The 19225-nt window shown below is 40.8% G+C and overlaps 2 protein-coding genes across 2 annotated transcripts; one reads left to right on the top strand and one right to left on the bottom strand.

The window, feature by feature from the left end:
• The first annotated feature begins 230 nt into the window (after nt 1-230).
• On the top strand, nt 231-7354 carry LOC116363545 (piggyBac transposable element-derived protein 4-like). The gene is made up of 3 exons (XM_031817111.1): nt 231-274; nt 1593-1707; nt 5208-7354. The coding sequence occupies exons 2-3, from the start codon at nt 1622-1624 to the stop codon at nt 6952-6954; spliced, it is 1833 nt and encodes a 610-aa protein (XP_031672971.1). The 5' UTR covers nt 231-274; nt 1593-1621; the 3' UTR covers nt 6955-7354.
• Nucleotides 7355-10713: 3359 nt separating this feature from the next.
• Nucleotides 10714-18647, bottom strand: LOC116363546 (gastrula zinc finger protein XlCGF7.1-like). Its single transcript, XM_031817114.1, has 3 exons — nt 18556-18647; nt 18254-18431; nt 10714-13739 (listed from the first exon to the last, which is right to left on the bottom strand). Exons 1-3 carry the CDS (start codon nt 18556-18558, stop codon nt 12976-12978), a joined length of 945 nt encoding a protein of 314 aa, XP_031672974.1. The 5' UTR covers nt 18559-18647; the 3' UTR covers nt 10714-12975.
• Nucleotides 18648-19225: the final 578 nt, after the last annotated feature.

The following is a 19225-nucleotide window of genomic DNA, read 5'->3' as shown; positions in this document are numbered from 1 at the left end:
TCAGGGTCTGGTCTGGGCTTCTGTAAAGCACTTTTTCAACAGTGACATTAGCATCCATAATGATATGCGTCTGTGTCCCCTCTTTATGGTTACCAGGACAACGCTAGCCCCTCCTCCCTCCCGGAGTCCCCGTTTCGTACCTCTTCCGGTAGCACCTTACTGCTGGGTAGGAAGAGGTTGTCTGTGCTGCTGGTGGACTGCAGGAAAACAATGGGGCTGAGTGGAACTGTGAGAGGAGGAGAAGAGAAGAAAGGATCAGATTTGACTCATCAAAGTAAGTGCTGTAGTTTAGTTTGAACAAATATAATAGATCTTCCCACTGGTATCTGTTACCAGGACAACCAGCAGAGTTCTGTTAGTTGACATGAAGATGGACTAGTATCTTTTACCAGTGGGGCTGTCCCCGACTAATACAAATCTTGTTTGACTTAGCCACCTGTTCTTTTCACCAATCAATTGGTGCAAATGTTAAACATGTATTTCTATATATACACTACCGTTGAAAAGTTTGGGGTCACTTAGAAATGTCCTTGTTTTTGAAAGTTTTTTTTTTTTTTGGTCCATTTTAAAATAACATCGACAATCAAAGCCACAAATGCTGATGCTCCAGATACTCAACTAGTCTAAAGGAGGCCAGTTTTATTGCTTCTTTAATCAGAACAACAGTTTTCAGCTGTGCAAATATAATTGCAAAAGCGTTTTCTAATGTTCGATTCGCATTTTAAAATGATAAACTTGGATTAGCTAACACAACGTGCCATTGGAACACAGGACTGATGGTTGCTGATAATGGGCCTCTGTAGATAATAATGGGCCTCTGTGTAGATAATAATGGGCCTCTCTGTAGATAATAATGGGCCTCTAGATAATAATGGGCCTCTCTGTAGATAATAATGGGCCTCTGTAGATAATAATGGGCCTCTGTAGATAATAATGGGCCTCTGTAGATAATAATGGGCCTCTGTAGATAATAATGGCCCTCTATGTAGATAATCAGCCATTTTCCGCTACACCATTAGCAATGTCTACACCGTATGATAAATGTAATGTTGTTTTAACTGACAAAAGGACATATCCTAACACGATCCGTGTTGTAAACAGCATTCTGCATGAATTACGACTCTTTCAACTTGCAACAAAACAATTTTATGAAATCAAATTTTGTTAGCAATCAAACGTAGCTTAACACGGTCAAGTTCGGTTTCTGTGCAATCCTCAGACACTCTAGAAGGCAACCAAACATGTTTCATAATTCTACATTACGTATTGGCTATACAAGACCTGAATTAGCCCATGAAGGTTCTTGGACCAATGACCACCTATCGTTTTGAAACCTAGCTAGATAGCCAATGATCTGGGATTTCCAGCAGTATGTGAACGCCGTTTGTAGGACAAACAGCCATCATGCTAGAGCTGTGCACAACAGAGTTCATTCTCTGGTGAAAGGAAACCAGATGCACGGTAGTTTACGTTTCACAGCAGTTCGTTCTCTTCTACAGACTTCTCAAGTCTGAAAAAGTTAAACATGGTTACTAAGAGTGGGAAAGCTAAATCTCAGTCCAAGTATAATTATTTTGATGATATTATTGCAGAAATTGACCAGGAGAGTGACACAGAAGGAATGGATGAGGACTCTGTGAGCGACCAGAGTTTTGATTCCAGCGCGGAAGAAATGTTTTTGGAAGGAGAAGATCCACTTTTTGATCAGTAAGTAAAACAAGTTTTTACTTCTCATGCTAATGCAGTTGTTTAAATGGTTGCATATTTGTTTATATATATATATATATACACACACACACACACACACACACACACACACACACACACACACACACACACACACACACACACACACACACACACACACACACACACACACACACACACAGTCAAAGTTTACATACACTTAGTTTGGAGTCCTTAAAACTTGTTTTTCAACCACTCCACAAATGTCTTGTTAACCTCTCTGGTACAAGTGCGTCCCACCTCGACAACAGCCAGTGAAATTGCAGGGCGCCAGATTAAAAACAACAGAAATCCCATAATTAAAATTCCTCAAACATACAAGTATTATACACCATTTTAAAGATAAACTTGTTGTAAATCCAGCCATATTGTCCTGTTTCAAATAGGCTTTATGGCGAAAGCACACCAAACAATTGTTAGGTCAGCCCCTAGCCACAGAACTATATAGCCATTTTCCAACCAAGGAGAGGTGTCACAAAAGTCAAAAAATAGCGATTAAAATTAATCACTTACCTCTGATCATCTGGTGGCACTCCCAGGTCTCCATGTTAAACAATAAATGTTTGTTTTGTTCGATAATGTCCCTCTTTATCACCAAAAACCCCCTTTTCGTTCGCGCGTTTAGTCCAGTTATCTGAATGCACAAGGTACAAATTCCAGACAAAAAGTTTTTTTTAAAGTACAATAAAAGTTTGTAGAAACAGGTCAAACTGTAGTATGATCTCAAATAAGGACGCGCGACAACGAGGTTCTAGCTCCAGCCTGTTTATTAACCTGACCCTCGCATGTCCTACATAGGTACGGATACCCCCAAGGGACATCCTACTACATCTTCCCCTCTGCCATGAACAAGAACTCAACATGCATAACCACTGAAGCATAACTGAAATGCAATTTGGAAACCAGTATTATTCTCTAACATGCTAATTCCCATCCTGAACCCGTATGAAAGCATTCAATCACACAGTATGAACATTAACTTAGGTACAGTCTCTTTTTGCTGGGTATGTTCCCCAGCAGTATGTTTTCTCCACGTAAAATAGTCTTTCAGCCACTGGTGGCTTCACATCCCTTTCTGGGTGCGCTTTTGGCTCTGTGAGCATTCTCTCTCCTTCACCCTCTATGTGCATTTTCTGTGGCCTCAGTCTGTGTGGCTGGTAGATCTGGAAGAGTTCTGAGGTGTGTTTTGTTCCTTCTTAGCCCTTCTGAGCCTGTGTCCACCACATAGGAGCGTGGGGCATCCGCTTTCCTCAGCACTATTGCTGGTGTCTTTGAGTTTGGCTAAGAAAAAAAAACAAAAATTCATTCACTACAACGCCAAACTTTTTTCCAAATTAACTCCATAATATCGACAGAAACATGGCAAACGTTGTTTAGAATCATCCTCAAGGTGTTTTTCACATCTATTCGATGATAAATCCTTCGTGGCAGTTGGGTTTCTCCTCAATAGCAAACGGAAAAGTACTGCAGCTGGAGATTACGCAATAATTGCAACGGAGGACACCAAGCGACCACCTGGGAAATGTTGTCTCTTAGGGTCAATCTTCCAATGATATGCCTACAAATACGTCACAATGCTGCAGACACCTTGGGGAAAACGTGGAAAAGGTAAGCTGACTCCTAGCTCCTCCACAGCCATATAAGGAGTCATTGCCATGAGGCGGTTTCAAAAAATGCGGCACTTCCTGATTGTATTTTTATCTGGTTTTTTTCTGTAACATCAGTTCTGTGGTACTCACAGACAATATCTTTGCAGTTTTGGAAACGTCAGAGTGTTTTCTTTCCAAAGCTGTCAATTATATGCATAGTCAAGCATCTTTTCGTGACAAAATATCTTGTTTAAAACGGGAACGTTTTTCATCCAAAAATTAAAAGAGCGCCCCCTATATCGAAGATGTTAAGAGGTTAATAACCTCTTTAGGCTATGTGGGGTTAGCGTCCCGCATAGGCTAACATCTGGTGAAATAGCATAGCGCAAAGATACTAAATGCATAATTCGTAATATTAAACGTTCTTGTAAATACATGTATCTAACATCTCAAATCTTCCTCTTAATCCAACCACAGTGTCAGATTTTTTAAATGCTTTCGGCGAAAGCAATCTTACGATAATCTGACGACAGCGCGCCACACACAAGTATTACTAGCATTTTCCAACCAAGCATTAGCGCCAGAAATGGCACTCAAATAATCATTTACCTTTGAAGATCTTCTTCTTTTGGCAATACAAAAGGTCCAATCTTCACAATAAATGGTTTTGTTCGATTAAATCCATTTTTATAGCCTAAAACGACACATTTTGTAAAAGGCTTGTGTCATGAATTCTGTATCCTTCAACTTTCAACGATACATTCGATGCAATTTGTCACACAGCATTGACGTTTATCTAGTCATGGTTGGTTTCATTGAAATCCTCTGTTTGTTAGTAACACAACCATACTTGATGATTCTTTTTATGGGCGTACTGATTTGAACACAGCAAACAATGACCTCATTGCGCGCCAATGATATCACCAGTGCTTCTTTGAATGACTGTGGGCAGAAATAATCACCACTGATCCTCTTGAAATCTCGCTTGGTAGACAGCCAATGGGCTGAGGTAAATGGAATTATCTATTGTTTATATCCGGGAAGACCAGCTCTTGAATGAAATTCGAGCGTAACGCAGCCATTCGCCATTGGAATTTCCACCAGAAGGAGCCATTTTCTTTGCGCGAAGCAGTAATGAGTCAAGATTATTTTATTGAAGGAATTATGACGAGTAAATCTGGGAAAGCAAAGGCAAAGTCCAGGTATACAGATCTACATGATATTATTGACGAGATTTAAAGAGAAAGTGACACAGAAGTTCAAGAAGATCTATCGGATTGTGTGTCAAGTTTGGACAGTCAATCTGAGGACATGTTTCTGTATGGTGAGGATGCCATTCTTGATTGGATTGTAATTCTCATGCCGTTGTTTGAAATATTTGACGTGTGTATATATATTCAGGAATGGAATGTTTGTTGAGGTGCCACATGGCTTTCCCTTTGGGTGTGTGTCTGTAAATATTATGTATTTTATCTAAACATGGAATGTTTGTTGAGGTGCCACATGGCTTTCCCTTTGGGTGTGTGTCTGTAAATATTATGTATTTTATCTAAACATGGAATGTTTGTTGAGGTGCCACATGGCTTTCCCTTTGGGTGTGTGTCTGTAAATATTATGTATTTTATCTAAACATGGAATGTTTGTTGAGGTGCCACATGGCTTTCCCTTTGGGTGTGTGTCTGTAAATATTATGTATTTTATCTAAACATGGAATGTTTGTTGAGGTGCCACATGGCTTTCCCTTTGGGTGTGTGTCTGTAAATATTATGTATTTTAAACTAAATCTAAACATGGAACGGAACAGAACCTCACCTGAGTGATTTACGTTCCCTACTCTAATATAATCTGTGTTTCTGTGTCTTTATTTCACAGTCCCTCCGATTCTGATTGGGAGCCCCCACTGCCAAGGTGCCCATCCCCGACAGGAGCTGGATCATCTAGCCGGACCCCTGCTGTCTCCGGCTCCACACCTACCCCCGCCCTGCCAGGTGGGAAGTCTGTGACAAAGAAGTGGAGGTGGGGAAGAGCTAAACCTGCAATCAGAGAGGAGGAGGGTCGTTGGCACTCTGTGCTGGAGGAGGATGTGTTGCCTACACCTCCAGTATTCAGACCGAAGAGGCCACCAGGTCCTCAGCTGGACATGACCTCCAAGTACAGCCCCATGCAACTTTTTCAGCTGTTTTTCACCTCGGCAGTTGTTAATTCCCTGGTGTCGAACACTAATAAGTACGGAGCTAAGAAGCAGGCAGGGAAGAAAGAGGGATGGAAGCCCATTTCCATGTCAGATCTTTTTTGTTTCATGTCAATGGTCATGTACATGGGTCTTGTGAAGCTAAAAACCCTGAAAGACTACTGGAAAACTGCTCCCCTCTATCAACTGCCTTTCCCATCCACTGTCATATCATGCAAAAGGTTTCTGACAATCTCACAGGCACTTCATATCAGTGACCCAGAAGTTGATGAGGACAATGAGAAGATGAGAGGCACAGCAAGGTTTGATAGGCTGTGCAAAATAAAACCTCTCTACACCAGCATTGTTGAGGCTTGCAAAACCTATTTTCAGCCTGCCCAGAACATTTCCATCGATGAGAGGATGGTAGCTTCAAAAGCCAGAATTGGCCTAAAACACTACATGCGTAACAAACCAACTAAATGGGGTTACAAACTGTTTGTTTTGGCTGATTCTACGTGTGCATACACGTGCAATTTTTTTGTTTATGAGGGGAAGAGCAGTTTTGCGACTGGTAAGGGATTTAGCTATGACTCCGTTATGCAGTTATTAGATTTTCAGCTGCTAGGGAAGGGCTACAAACTGTTTGTGGATAACTTCTACACAAGCCCTACCCTGTTCACAGACCTGAGGAAGCGGGATGTGTGGGCCTGTGGCACCATTCGGACCAACAGAGTGGGCTTCCCGAAAACAAAGGTGAATGACATGCCTAAGCGGGCTGAGCGGGGTACCATGAGATGGATCCGTGAAGATGGCCTGCTCTTTGTGAAGTGGATGGACACCAGAGAGGTGGCGATGTGCTCCACTATCCACAAGTCCTTCAGTGGAGATCACGGCGTCAGGCGTGTGAAGGATGCTACTGGGGCATGGACCACCAAAAATGTCCCCATTCCTGCAGCCATCAAGGACTACAACAAGAGCATGGGAGGTGTGCGCCTATCATATGCGCTGATAGGATACTACAATGTTCTCCACAAGACAATGAAATGGTACAAGACATTTTTCTATCATTTCATTGACATTGCTGTGGTGAATGCCTTCATCCTCCAGAAGGAAATGGCTAAGAGCTGTGGACAGCCCCCCATCTCACAGCTAGCCTTCAGAGAGCTGCTCATCCAGGAGCTTGCTAGCTACAGCAGGACCATTGTAGCACCTTCTGTCCCCTCTACGTCTGTCCCCTCTGCTCCAACTAGTAGTGTTCACCTGCCCAGATTCATCTCTGCAGACATGAATGTGCCTCAGGGCAAAAAGGGCACAGTAGGGAGACGTCATTGTGTTCTGTGTCACAGGAAATGCCCCATCACCTGCACCAGCTGTTCAGTAACCCTCTGCTTTACAGCAGAAAGAGACTGCTATTGGACATGGCATCAGAAGAACAATATTGTGTAGAGGACTGAGGGTCTTCACAATATTATACATTGAATGTGCGTAAATAGTTACCCTTGTTATTTAAAACATTTTCAAATGTTCCTTTTTTTTGGGGGGGGGGGGGGGGGGGGGTGGTATGTTAGAATGGCATTTGAGTGTTTTGTATATAGTAATTTACTTCAAAATGTATCACTGTACCAATTCGGCCACATTTGGGCAACTTGTGTGGGACACCTGGGTGACTATATGCTCAATGTCAAGTAGCTCACTCATTCCTGAAGATATCTTTCTGAAACTTTTTTCAAATACTGTTGCCATCTTATGTTCTCCATTCAAACCACCCCCAGCATCCTATCTGTATGTTTGGATGTTCTTGTTTCAGTTGAAAGATGATGCAGCAACAATAAAAACAGAAAACGTATGTTTATTTCCTTGTATTTTCTTCTACCAGATCTATGGTGTTATATTCTCCTACATTCAATTCACATTTACACAACCTTCAGAGTGTTTTCTTTCAAATGGTACATATCCTTGCTTCTGGGCCTGAGCTACAGGCTGTTAGATTAGGGTATGTCTTCAGGCGGAAATTGCACAAAGTAACCCGAAGAGGTTTTTAATAAGGTACGGTAGGTTGAAAGGTTGGTCAGTTGGTTGGACAGACAGAGAAGATACATAATAAAGGTGTGGTAAAGGAGAGACTATGAGTAAGAAAGTGATCATAGCAACAGAGGACATGGTGTCAGCAGCAGCACTCTACAAAACCTCAAATGTTGCATCACTTCCGGTGGGCCTCAGAGAGACACATCTGGATGGCCTCAAATCTTCCCTTGGACAGATGTAAATAAGCTGTTGGCTAAATCTGGTGCTACGCATCACTTCTGAGACTTCTGACACCATTGAAATCAGTAGACATGAAAATTACCAGCACTCTGACTCTGTCCTGCACCAGGAGAGTCTAATGGAGGAGAATCTAGAGAGAGAAAGATTTGTCCATTGCATGAACAGTTACAATTGATTTCCTCCAGCATTACAGCATTTAATCTCACAGTACATTAGTTGTAATGTCTGAGATGAGAGATTCATCATACCTGCTCTTGATGAAGAGTGACCACTGATATCTCCAGATGTCAGGATGTTGTAGAGACGTTTGTGAGGGTTGTGGAGGTGTTTGGGGATGTTGAGGTTTGGGAGGGTTGTGAAGGTGTTTGGGGATGTTGGGAGGGTTGTGAAGGTGTTTGTTGGATGTTGTAGAGAGGTTTGGGAGGGTTGTGAAGGTGTTTGTTGGGGATGTTGTAGAGAGGTATGGGAGGGTTGTGAATGTGTTTGTTGGGGATGTTGTAGAGAGGTTTGGGAGGGTTGTGAGGGTGTTTGTTGGGGATGTTGTAGAGAGGTTTGGGAGGGTTGTGAAGGTGTTTGTTGGGGATGTTGTAGAGAGGTTTGGGAGGGTTGTGAAGGTGTTTGTTGGGGATGTTGTAGAGAGGTTTGGGAGGGTTGTGAAGGTGTTTGTTGGGGATGTTGTAGAGAGGTTTGGGAGGGTTGTGAGGGTGTTTGTTGGGGATGTTGTAGAGAGGTTTGGGAGGGTTGTGAAGGTGTTTGTTGGGGATGTTGTAGAGAGGTTTGGGAGGGTTGTGAAGGTGTTTGTTGGGGATGTTGTAGAGAGGTTTGAGAGGGTTGTGAAGGTGTTTGGGGATGTTGTAGAGAGGTTTGGGAGGGTTGTGAAAGTGTGTTCTCTATGTTGATCATCGGAACTCATTTGAAGGTAACCTATACACACAAATGGAAGTACGGAGGTAGTTTTGTGCCCCCAAAAATAAGGGGTTAAATATATGTAAAACAATATAAAACATTACCTGAGCTTTCTTATATCGCCTAGATAAAGGACAGACACTTCAAAACCTTATTACTTAAAACAAATATATATGTATTTTTTTCCAGTTATTAAATGTGTTTTTCAATGCATTTCTATGGGCAATATTAGTAAAGTTACTACATGATTCTATATATGTTATTTCATAGTTTTGATGTCTTCACTATTATTCTACAAAGCAGAAAAAAGTTAAAATAATGAAAATCTCTGGAATGAGTAGGTGTGTCCAAACTTTTGACTGGTACTGTATATATAAATAAATTAAATATTGAATTTGGGCTTTACTAATATTACCCATAGAAATGCAATGAAAACACGTGTATAACTGGATTAAAATACCTATATATTTGACTAAGGTTTTGAAGTGTCCAAACTTTTGACTGGTATTACACATATATATATATATATTTATACCTAAAGGGGTCCTAGAATAAAAAATCAAACATCTAAATAATCCACAGTATGGCCATCTTAAAACAATTCCAACCAATAAAATACAGCTACATTTGGAGAGGACAGCATTCGGAAAATATTCAGACACCTTGACTTTTTCCAGATGTTGTTACGTTACAGCCTTATTCTAAAATGTATTAAATTAAGTTTTTCCGTCATCACAATAACCCATAATGACAAAGCAAAAACATGTTTTTAGGAATTTGAACTGAAATACTACATTTACATAAGTATTCAGACCCTTTACTCAGTACTTTGTTGAAGCACCTTTGGCAGCGATTACAGCCTCAAGCCTTCTTGGGTATGACAACACAAGCTTGGCACACCTGTATTTGGGTAGCTTCTCCCATTCTTCTCTGCAGATCCTCTCAAACTCTGTCAGGTTGGATTGGGAATGTTGCTGCACAGCTATTTTCAGGTCTTTCCAGAGATGTTTGTCGTGCCCTCTTTATATAGCCAAATTATTTTTCACTCAGGATGCTCCGGTAAACAGTGGTTGTTGTGCACTGCTGCCACCACCAGGCCTGGAGTCCATTTTGACTTTGTTGATAGCGAGCCGTGTTAGCTAGCCGTGTTAGCTAGTTGTCCGGCTAAAGACGTAGCAGCTAGCTGGCTACTGATCAACCTATTGTGTGTATTGAACATTCTTATTGGACAGCCTTACCTATAGAGTAGCACCACCACCCATCAGCCCATTCTCTTCTTGAAGTCAAAGCCCCAGTGTATTGTTGCTATAGGAGTTTATGATTAATAATCCTATTCATTTCAAGCCACACTAAGATGTCACCATACTTTTCATTTAAAGCCCCACTATGTAAGACATACATCATCAGAGTGGGCCTCCAATTTAAATGTAAACAATGGAGCAAATGCATCACATGTGAACATCACTTGATTATCAGAGGAGTGTATTATGACATCAGATAGAACTACTCAGACATTCCAAATCAGGCTTCATCCATATCATGAAGGTGGATATTGATACAACCATTTCCAAAGTCATGACCGGGCTGATGGAAACAGGATATGCCTGTATACGTTTCTAAATGCCGACAGACGATTTGTTACTTCGTTTGACATGGTGGGGTCTTTTTGTGTCAGTAAAAATGTATAAACGAGAAATGGCGGCATTAATCCTTTATGCGCAAATATCGATTTAATAACGATCATATCTTAGTTAATTTGGAGTCACGCGATGATATATTGTGTGGTCCTCCCACTACGATTTGGGAAACCATGCAGTTTATTAGGCTACAGATTAAATAAATGATGAACTTCACAGGGTGGTGAAAGTGCATGTGTTGAGCTTGATGCTCCTTTCCAATACATGTTGATGGTCTTCTTCTGGTGACATGATGATGATTGATGCTTGGTTGCCATTTGACAAATAAAATAATGTCGCACTCATCCATAATAATCTCATCATGTCGGTAGCCATGTCGATGCTTGGTTGCCATTTGACAAATAAAATAATGTCGCACTCATCCATAATAATCTCATCATGTCGGTAGCCTACCAGCACTGTATATGTGAGCTGTTGGCTACAGAGCGCGTGAGCACGACAAGAGCACGTTTGCTATATAACTCAACGGTTTTTCAAAACCCTCAGTAGAGTTGAAAATGCAATGGAAACCCATTTAACTTGCATTTTTCATTCAGTACATGGGAATTCAACAGGAAAACATTTTTTCCGTGCACTACGTCATCACGCAAATACTTTTATCCGCAATAAATATGTTTGATGCAAACGTTTCCGGTGGGAAAATGCGTATATTGTTTTATGCAGATTTGAGAATATTCACATGAAAATCTGTCGCAAATTGCATGGAAATGTAGCTACTAATGTGGATATTGATCCAACACCTGCCGCTTATTCAAACCGTCCCACTGGGCACAGACGTCAGTTCAACATCTAGTTTCTATTTACATTTCTTTGATTCGTCAACTAAAGTGAATTCAACATGAAATCAACACAAAATGTCCACCGTCATTGGATTTAGGTTACCAGTAGGGTGAAAAACAAAATGTCACCAGTCAGCGGTTACCAGTTGTGTGAAAATTAATAAAAATACCTTCATCATCACTTGGATTTGTTTTGTTCAAATCAAATGTTATTGGTCACATACATATGGTTAGCAGATGTTATTGGTCACATACACATGGTTAGCAGATGTTATTGGTCACATATACATAGTTAGCAGATGTTATTGGTCACATACATATGGTTAGCAGATGGTGTTGGTCACATACACATGGTTAGCAGATGTTATTGGTCACATATACATAGTTAGCAGATGTTATTGGTCACATACACATGGTTAGCAGATGGTGTTGGTCACATACACATGGTTAGCAGATGCTATTGGTCACATACACATGGTTAGCAGATGTTATGGTCACATATACATGGTTAGCAGATGTTATTGGTCACATACACATGGTTAGCAGATGTTATGGTCACATACACATGGTTAGCAGATGTTATGGTCACATACACATGGTTAGCAGATGTTATTGGTCACATATACATGGTTAGCAGATGTTATTGGTGACATACACATGGTTAGCAGATGTTATGGTCACATACACATGGTTAGCAGATGTTATTGGTCACATACACATGGTTGTCAGATGTTATTGGTCACATACACATGGTTAGCAAATGTTATTGGTCACATGCACAGGGTTAGCAGGTGTTATTGTGAGTGTAGTGAAATGCTTATGCTTCTAGATCCGACAGTACAGCAGTATCAAACAGATGATATCTAACAAATTCCACAACTAAACCTAATACACATAATCCAGTAAAGGAATGGGAAATATAGAAGTAGAAAACATGGATGAGCAGAAACACAGCAGCTAAGATGCAATATATAGTGAAGAATAGATAGTGAAGGATACAGTATTTACAGTTGAAGCTAAAGATTACATACACTTAGGTTGGAGTCATTATAACTAATTTTTCAACCACTCCACACATTTCTTGTTAACAAACTATAGTTTTGGCAAGTCGGTTAGGACATCTGTGTTAATGACACAAGTCATTTTTCCAACAATTGTTTACAGACAGATTATTACACAACCCCAGTGGGTCAGAAGTTTACATACACTAAGTTGACTGTGCCTTTAAACAGCCTTGGAAAATGCCAGAAAATTATGTCTATAGCTTCTGATAGGCTAATTGACATCATTTGAGTCAATTGGAACAGCACCTGTGTATGTATTTCATTATGGCTTCGTAATAAATTTGATTACATACTGCAAATCACATAATAGGTCACATCATTTCTCAATTTGCAGTATGTAAGCCAGCCAGATGTGCAGCCAGACTTATTAGCCACTCCTTTGGCCCCAAGTTTTTCAAACATACAGTTTTTAAATTCCTCATCAATTTCATATGGTAAAAACAGGTCAACACATTATAGGCAACAATATAAGACAACGGGAGCACTGGGTATGTTCTCTGATGAATTGTAAGAAAAATTAGATGTGAAATATCAATATACATGCTAAGAGAAGCAATTTCTCTCTCCTGTGTGGATTCTCTAATGACGTTTAAGTGATTGTTATGAGTAATATGTTTTCCCAAAGTCTAAGCTTTTGTAAGCATTCTCTGTGTCATGCTCTTTCAGGCTTCCTAAATGGGCAAAAGCTTTGCACCCTGGGTGGAGTGGTAATGCATCTCCCATCTGTGTATTTTCTCATGTTGGTTCAGGCTGTTTTTATGGTAAAAACTCCTTCCACACTGGGAGCAGCAGTAAGGCTTCTCTCCTGCGTGTATTCTCTCGTGCTGTTTCAGATTCCCTGAATGGTTGAAACACTTGCCACACTGGGAGCAGTGGTAAGGCTTCTCCCCTGTGTACTAGCCCGTGTCGTTTCAGGTTCCCTAACCGCTTAAAACACTTGCCACACTGGGAGCAGTGGTAAGGCTTCTCCCCTGTGTGTATTCTTTCGTGGTCTTTCAGATTCCCTAACTGCTTAAAACACTTGCCACACTGGGAGCAGTGGTAAGGCTTCTCCCCTGTGTGTATTCTTTCATGGTCTTTCAGATTCCTTAACCGCTTAAAACACTTCTCGCAGTGGGAGCAGTGGTAAGGCTTCTCCCCTGTATGTACTAGCTCGTGGGCTTTCAGGAATTCTGACCGGCCAAAACACTTCCCACACTGGGAGCAGTGGTAAGGCTTCTCCCTTGTGTGTATACTCTCGTGCTGTTTCAGGGCCCATAACCGGTTAAAACACTTGCCACACTGGGAGCAGTGGTAAGGCTTCTCCCCTGTATGTACTATCCCATGGGCTTTCAGGGTTTCTGACCGGCTGAAACACTTGCCACACTGGGAGCAGTGGAAAGGCTTCTCCCCTGTGTGTATTCTCTCGTGCTGTTTCAGGGCCCCTAACCTGTTACAACCCTTTCCACAGTAAGAGCACTGGTGTCTTCTTGCTGGTTTGGACATCCCTGGTTCTGGTTCCTCTGAGTCTGGTCTTTCTCCTGCCAAAGACAGTGTTTAAATGAAAAATAGAGACCGAAAGAAACCTCCACATTATAAAACGGGTAAATCCTAATCAGATCCCTCAATAACCTAAGACCAGTTTTAACAATCTTAGTGTGGGATTGGGATTGTGGCTTAGTGGGGTTTTCTAGGTAAGTCTATGGTTGCCTGAAGTGGTTCTCAATCAGAGGCAGGTGTTTATCGTTGTCTCTGATTGGGAACCATATTTAGGCAGCCATATTCTTTGAGTGTGTCGTGGGTGATTGTTCCTGTCTCTGTGTTTGTTGTCACCAGATAGGCTGTATAGGTTTTCACGTTACGTTTGTTGTTTTTGTATTGTTCGTATTTTCATCGTCATTAAACATGTATCAGGAATACCACGCTGCATTTTGGTCCGACTCTCTTTCACCTAAAGAAAACCGTAACAGGGTGCCCTGAAGCCTTCTTCACAACAATTGAACCGCTCTCCTTGAAGTTCTTGATGAACCGATAAATGGTTGATTTAGGTGCAATCTTACTGGCAGCTATATCCTTGCCTGTGAAGCCCTTTTTGTGCAAAGTAATGATGACGGCACGTGTTTCCTTGCAGGTAACCATGGGTGACAGAGGAAGAACAATGATTCCAAGCACCACCCTCCTTTTGAAGCTTCTAGTTTTTTTTGGGGGGGGGGGGTCAGTTCATTTGCATGGCAAAGAGGGACTTTGTAATTCATCTGATCACTCTTCATAACATTCTGGAGTGTATGCAAATATTCATCATAAACTTTGCCGAAAGACACATGTTTTACATATAATTAAAGATACACTGGTTCTTAATGCAACCGCTGTGTCAGATTTTTTTTTAAATGTTACGAAAAAAGCATACCATTCAATAATCTGAGACAATGCTCAGAAGTAAATATATTTCTCCGCTATGTTGGAGTCAACAGAAATACGAAATTACATCATAAATATTCCCTTACCTTTGATGATCTTTCATCAGAATGCAGTGCAAGGAATCCTAGTTCCGCAACAAATCATTGTTTTGTTCCATAATGTCCATTACTAGTGTCCAATTAGCTACTTTTGCTAGCACGTTTAGTTCACACGTCCAAAAACTGCCGCTGGTCCAGGCGAACTCGGACAAAAACTTCAAAAAGTGATATTCCAGGTCGAATAAACTGGTCAAACTAAGTAGAGAATCAATCTTCAGGATGTTATTATCATATATATCCAATAACGTTCCAACCGGAGCATTCATTTTGTCTACAGAGTAATGGAACGCAAGGCGATATAATGACTGGCATTCTGCCAGACCAGTGACTTAAATAGCTGCCATCCGGTCCCACATTACACTAGAGGCTTCATTCCACGTTCTACTGACTTGTTTTTAAGTCGAAGACACAAAGCACATCAGTAAAATCTCTCCGTTGTCGAAAGGGTTCGACACCTGCTGTTTAAATGGCCCAATTTCTTATTTAGACATTCACAGATTTTCAACATTTTGATTATCACTGATGTCATATTTTGGGTAAAGTAAAAAATAAGGTGAAATATTTGGAAAGATGTTCCTAAAACTGATAGTAACTACAATAAACAAATTATAAACGCAACATGTAAAGTGTTGGATGTTTAATGAGCTGAAAAAAAAGATTGCAGAATGTTTTACATCCCTGTTAGTTAACACATATTTTCTGCCAAGATAATCCATCCACCTGACAGGTGTGGAATATCAAGAAGCTGATTGAACAGCTTGATTATTTCACAGGTGCACCTTGTGCTGGGGAAAATAAAAGGCCACTCTAAAATGTGCAGTTTTGTCACAACAATGCCACAGATGTCTCAGAGTGGGCGTAAAATTGGCATGCTGACTGCAGGAATGTCCATTTTTATATTATATTTTTTTACATTGGAGACAGACACAAAGCACCCCAGTAATATTTCCCTGTTGTCGATAGGGTGGACACTGAGAAAAATTACAAGATTGTATTAATACTGTTTAGCCATCGAATAGCTTTGATGGGTACTCTCTCATCTGTGTCTATGGGACTGAGTTGGGCCTCTGGAGCTTGAGCTGACAATTGATTCATTACTTACTGATAAAAACCTAAAGCCGGGTTGGGGGGTTAAAACAACACCAGGTGCAGATGACCATAGGATGAACCCAGGATGGCTTGTGATGCCCCCCAATCAGCATGGGAGGGGTGGAACCAGCCCTGACTAAGCATTTATAAGAGCTCTGTTTTTCATTCAAAGTTAAGCTCTCGACAACACACTCAAGAGTGTGGGGTCAACAGCTTCATTATTGCAATCATTAATCTGAAACTGGAAACACATCTCCCTCACTAGCTTTAAGCACCAACTGTCAGAGCAGCTCACAGATTACTGCACCTGTACATAGCCCACCTATAATTTAGCCCAAACAACTACCTCTTGGACGATGATTTCAAGACTTGCTGCTATCGAATACAGATCGCCCCGTGATCAATTTAATAGATTATTAACGTGTATTAATACCTAAAGTTGGTTTGTTGACTGCAGGAATATCCACTAGAGCGGTTACCAGATAATTTAATACCTAAAGTAATTTGAAGTGTAAAAGTATATAGGCAACTTTTGTCATTTTAAAAAGTGACGTTGCGTCTTGTAAAGGGGCATTTTTCTGGATCAGACCGGTCTTCAGCAAATCACATTTTGGGTATACAATGACGGATTTAATCGGGAAAAAGACCCAATTGTGATGTTTATGTGACATATAGGGGTGCCAAGAAAGAAGCTCGTCAAAGGTAATGAATGTTTCATATTTTATTTCTGCGTTTTGGGTAGCGCCGGCTACCGCAAAATCTGTTGTTTTGTTGACGGTCTGGTATTCTTGGGGGTGCATGCTATCAGATAATAGCTTCTCATGCTTTCGCCGAAAAGCATTTTACAAATCTGACTTGGTGGCTAGATTCACAACGAGTGTAGCTTTAATTCAGTACCTTGTATGTGTGTTTTAATGAAAGTTTGAGTTTTATCGAAAACTTTCGGTGGCGCTCTAAAATATCCGCTGATTTGATCCCGCCACAGGGACCTCCTCCCTAACAAGTTTTAAGACTACATAATGTTTCATCATTAGATGCTACAGTCCTCCTTTAAGACTCCATAATGTTTCATCATTAGATGCTACAGTCCTCCTTTAAGACTCCATAATGTTTCATCATTAGATGCTACAGTCCTCCTTTAAGCCTCCATAATGTTTCATCATTAGATGTTACAGTCCTCCTTTAAGACTCCATGTTTAGAATGTGTCTGGAAGCGCTACTCTATTCTACTCTCATCCTTTCAGTTTTAATAATATTTAATAATAATGTTATAACAGGTAATAACTAACTTTAATAACTAGGGTTAATACCTGCCTGGCGCTCCAACAAAATATTTATTTACCCCCTTCTAACAATACGCTACAGAATTAGCATAGTAGGCCATGTAATTTAAGGTAATCTGAAATATTTAGGACTAACTTATTCCTTGCCACCCATTCTGAAACTCACTGCAGCTCTTTGTTAAGTGTTGCTGTCATTTCAGTTTCCGTGGTAGCTGACGTGTACAGTGTTGAGTCATCTGCATACAGATACACTGGCTTTACTCAAATGTCGTTGGTAAAGATTGAAAAAGGTAGGTGCCAAACAGCTGCCCTGGGGAATTCCTGATTCTACCTTGATTGTGTTGTACAGGCTTCCATTAAAGAACACTGTCTGTGTTCTGTTAGACAGGTAGCTCTGGGGTGGCAGGTAGCCTAGTGGTTAGAGCGGTAGGTCAGTAACCAAAAGGTTGCTGGATCTTATCCCCGAGATTACAAGGTAAAACTCTGTCGTTCTGCCCCTGAACAAGGTAGTCCTAGGCCGTCATTGAAAATAAGAATTTGTTCTTAACCGACTTGCATAGTTAAATAAAGGGTCGCTTTTTTTTGGAACTATTTATCCACAATATAGCAGGGGGTGTAAAGCCATACGTTTTTTCAGCAGCAGACTATGATCGATAATGTCAAAAGCCGCACTGAAGTCTAACAAAACAGCCCAAACAATATTTTTATCATCATCAATTTCTCTCAGCCAATCAGTCATTTTTAGGTGCTGTGTTTATTGAATGTCCTTCCCTATAAGCCGGATCACAGCTTTCCTCAGTATTCATTAATTAACAGCGTCTAGAGTTTAGTTTGCCTGTTCAACAGTCTTGTAAAGACAGGGGGGTTGACTGGGACAGGCAATGTAATATCCATAATGTTTTAAGGATACGTTTTTGTAAAACAAGCACCTTACATTGGATCATCTTGAAATTTTCTCTCTAAAGCTAACTTTCATCAAGGTTTTATATGGTCTATTGGTTTCTCTCTTTTCATTGGCAGAATCCTTTTTCAGTGTTATGATATTCATAACATCCATATCCACCAGTCTATCTTCCTGTCAACTAACAGAACTCTGCTGGTTGTCCTGGTAACAGATACCAGTGGGCAGATCTATTGTATTTGTTCAAACTAAACTACAGCACTTACTTTGATGAGTCAAATCTGATCCTTTCATCTCTTCTCCTCCTCTCACAGTTCCACTCAGCCCCGTTGTTTTCCTGCAGTCCACCAGCAGCACAGGCAACCTCTTCATACCCAGCAGTAAGGTGCTACCGGGAGAGGCACGACACATGGACTCCGGGAGGCTGGAAGGGCTAGCGTTGTCCTAGTAACCATAAAGAGGGGACACAGATGCACATCATTATAGATACTGTTGTCATAAAGTGCTCTACAGAAACGCAGCCCAAGCTGATAAAGTAAGCTGTATGCTAGACCAGACCAAGCTGTACCATCTGGTGTTCTGATCTAGAGAGACTCTTCTCTGCCTCGTCAGCATCAGGATGTTGTTGAGGCTCCGCAGAGGATCCACCATAGTCATGTCTCTCTCCTGTGTTCATGAGAACATCAAACAGATGGTAAACTTATGATCTTCTATTGCAATCACAGAGTCTTACAAGAGGCATGAATATGTCTAAAAAGGGCCTAAAATGGCCACTTTCATCTTGATTTTATTAAATATTGTTTGTGGTGCAAATGTAAAGGGTCGTTCCACGAATTGGGTGACTTTTGCATTCCTTTTAAGTATCAATTATGCAGCAATATTGTATTTTAAAAGCCTGTTATATTAGATGAGGTGCACTTTAACGTAGACCACATTGAGAATTTAATAAATCACATTTAAAAGTCTCAAAAATATATGTTCCAATGGCAGATTCCTACAGTACTGAACAACATATTCAAGTGTAGAACTTCGTTACAATGCCCTTTAAAACCACACGTGTTTTTAAGACAGGACTCACTGGTGTTAATCGGATCTTCTGTCTCCTCCTCTTTCACTCCCAAAACGACTTCCTCCTTCACCTTTATTGAGATAGCATCCTCTTCCTCTCTTTCCCCTTTAACATCCTCCTCTTTCATTCTGAAAGCTTCTACCTCCTCTTCCACTCTGGCTGCCTCTAT

Source organism: Oncorhynchus kisutch, unplaced genomic scaffold (assembly GCF_002021735.2).
Source record: "Oncorhynchus kisutch isolate 150728-3 unplaced genomic scaffold, Okis_V2 scaffold934, whole genome shotgun sequence".
NCBI classification, from domain to species: domain Eukaryota; kingdom Metazoa; phylum Chordata; class Actinopteri; order Salmoniformes; family Salmonidae; genus Oncorhynchus; species Oncorhynchus kisutch.
The sequence above is the reverse complement of the archived record's forward strand: the minus strand, read 5'-3'. Positions and strand labels throughout refer to the sequence as shown.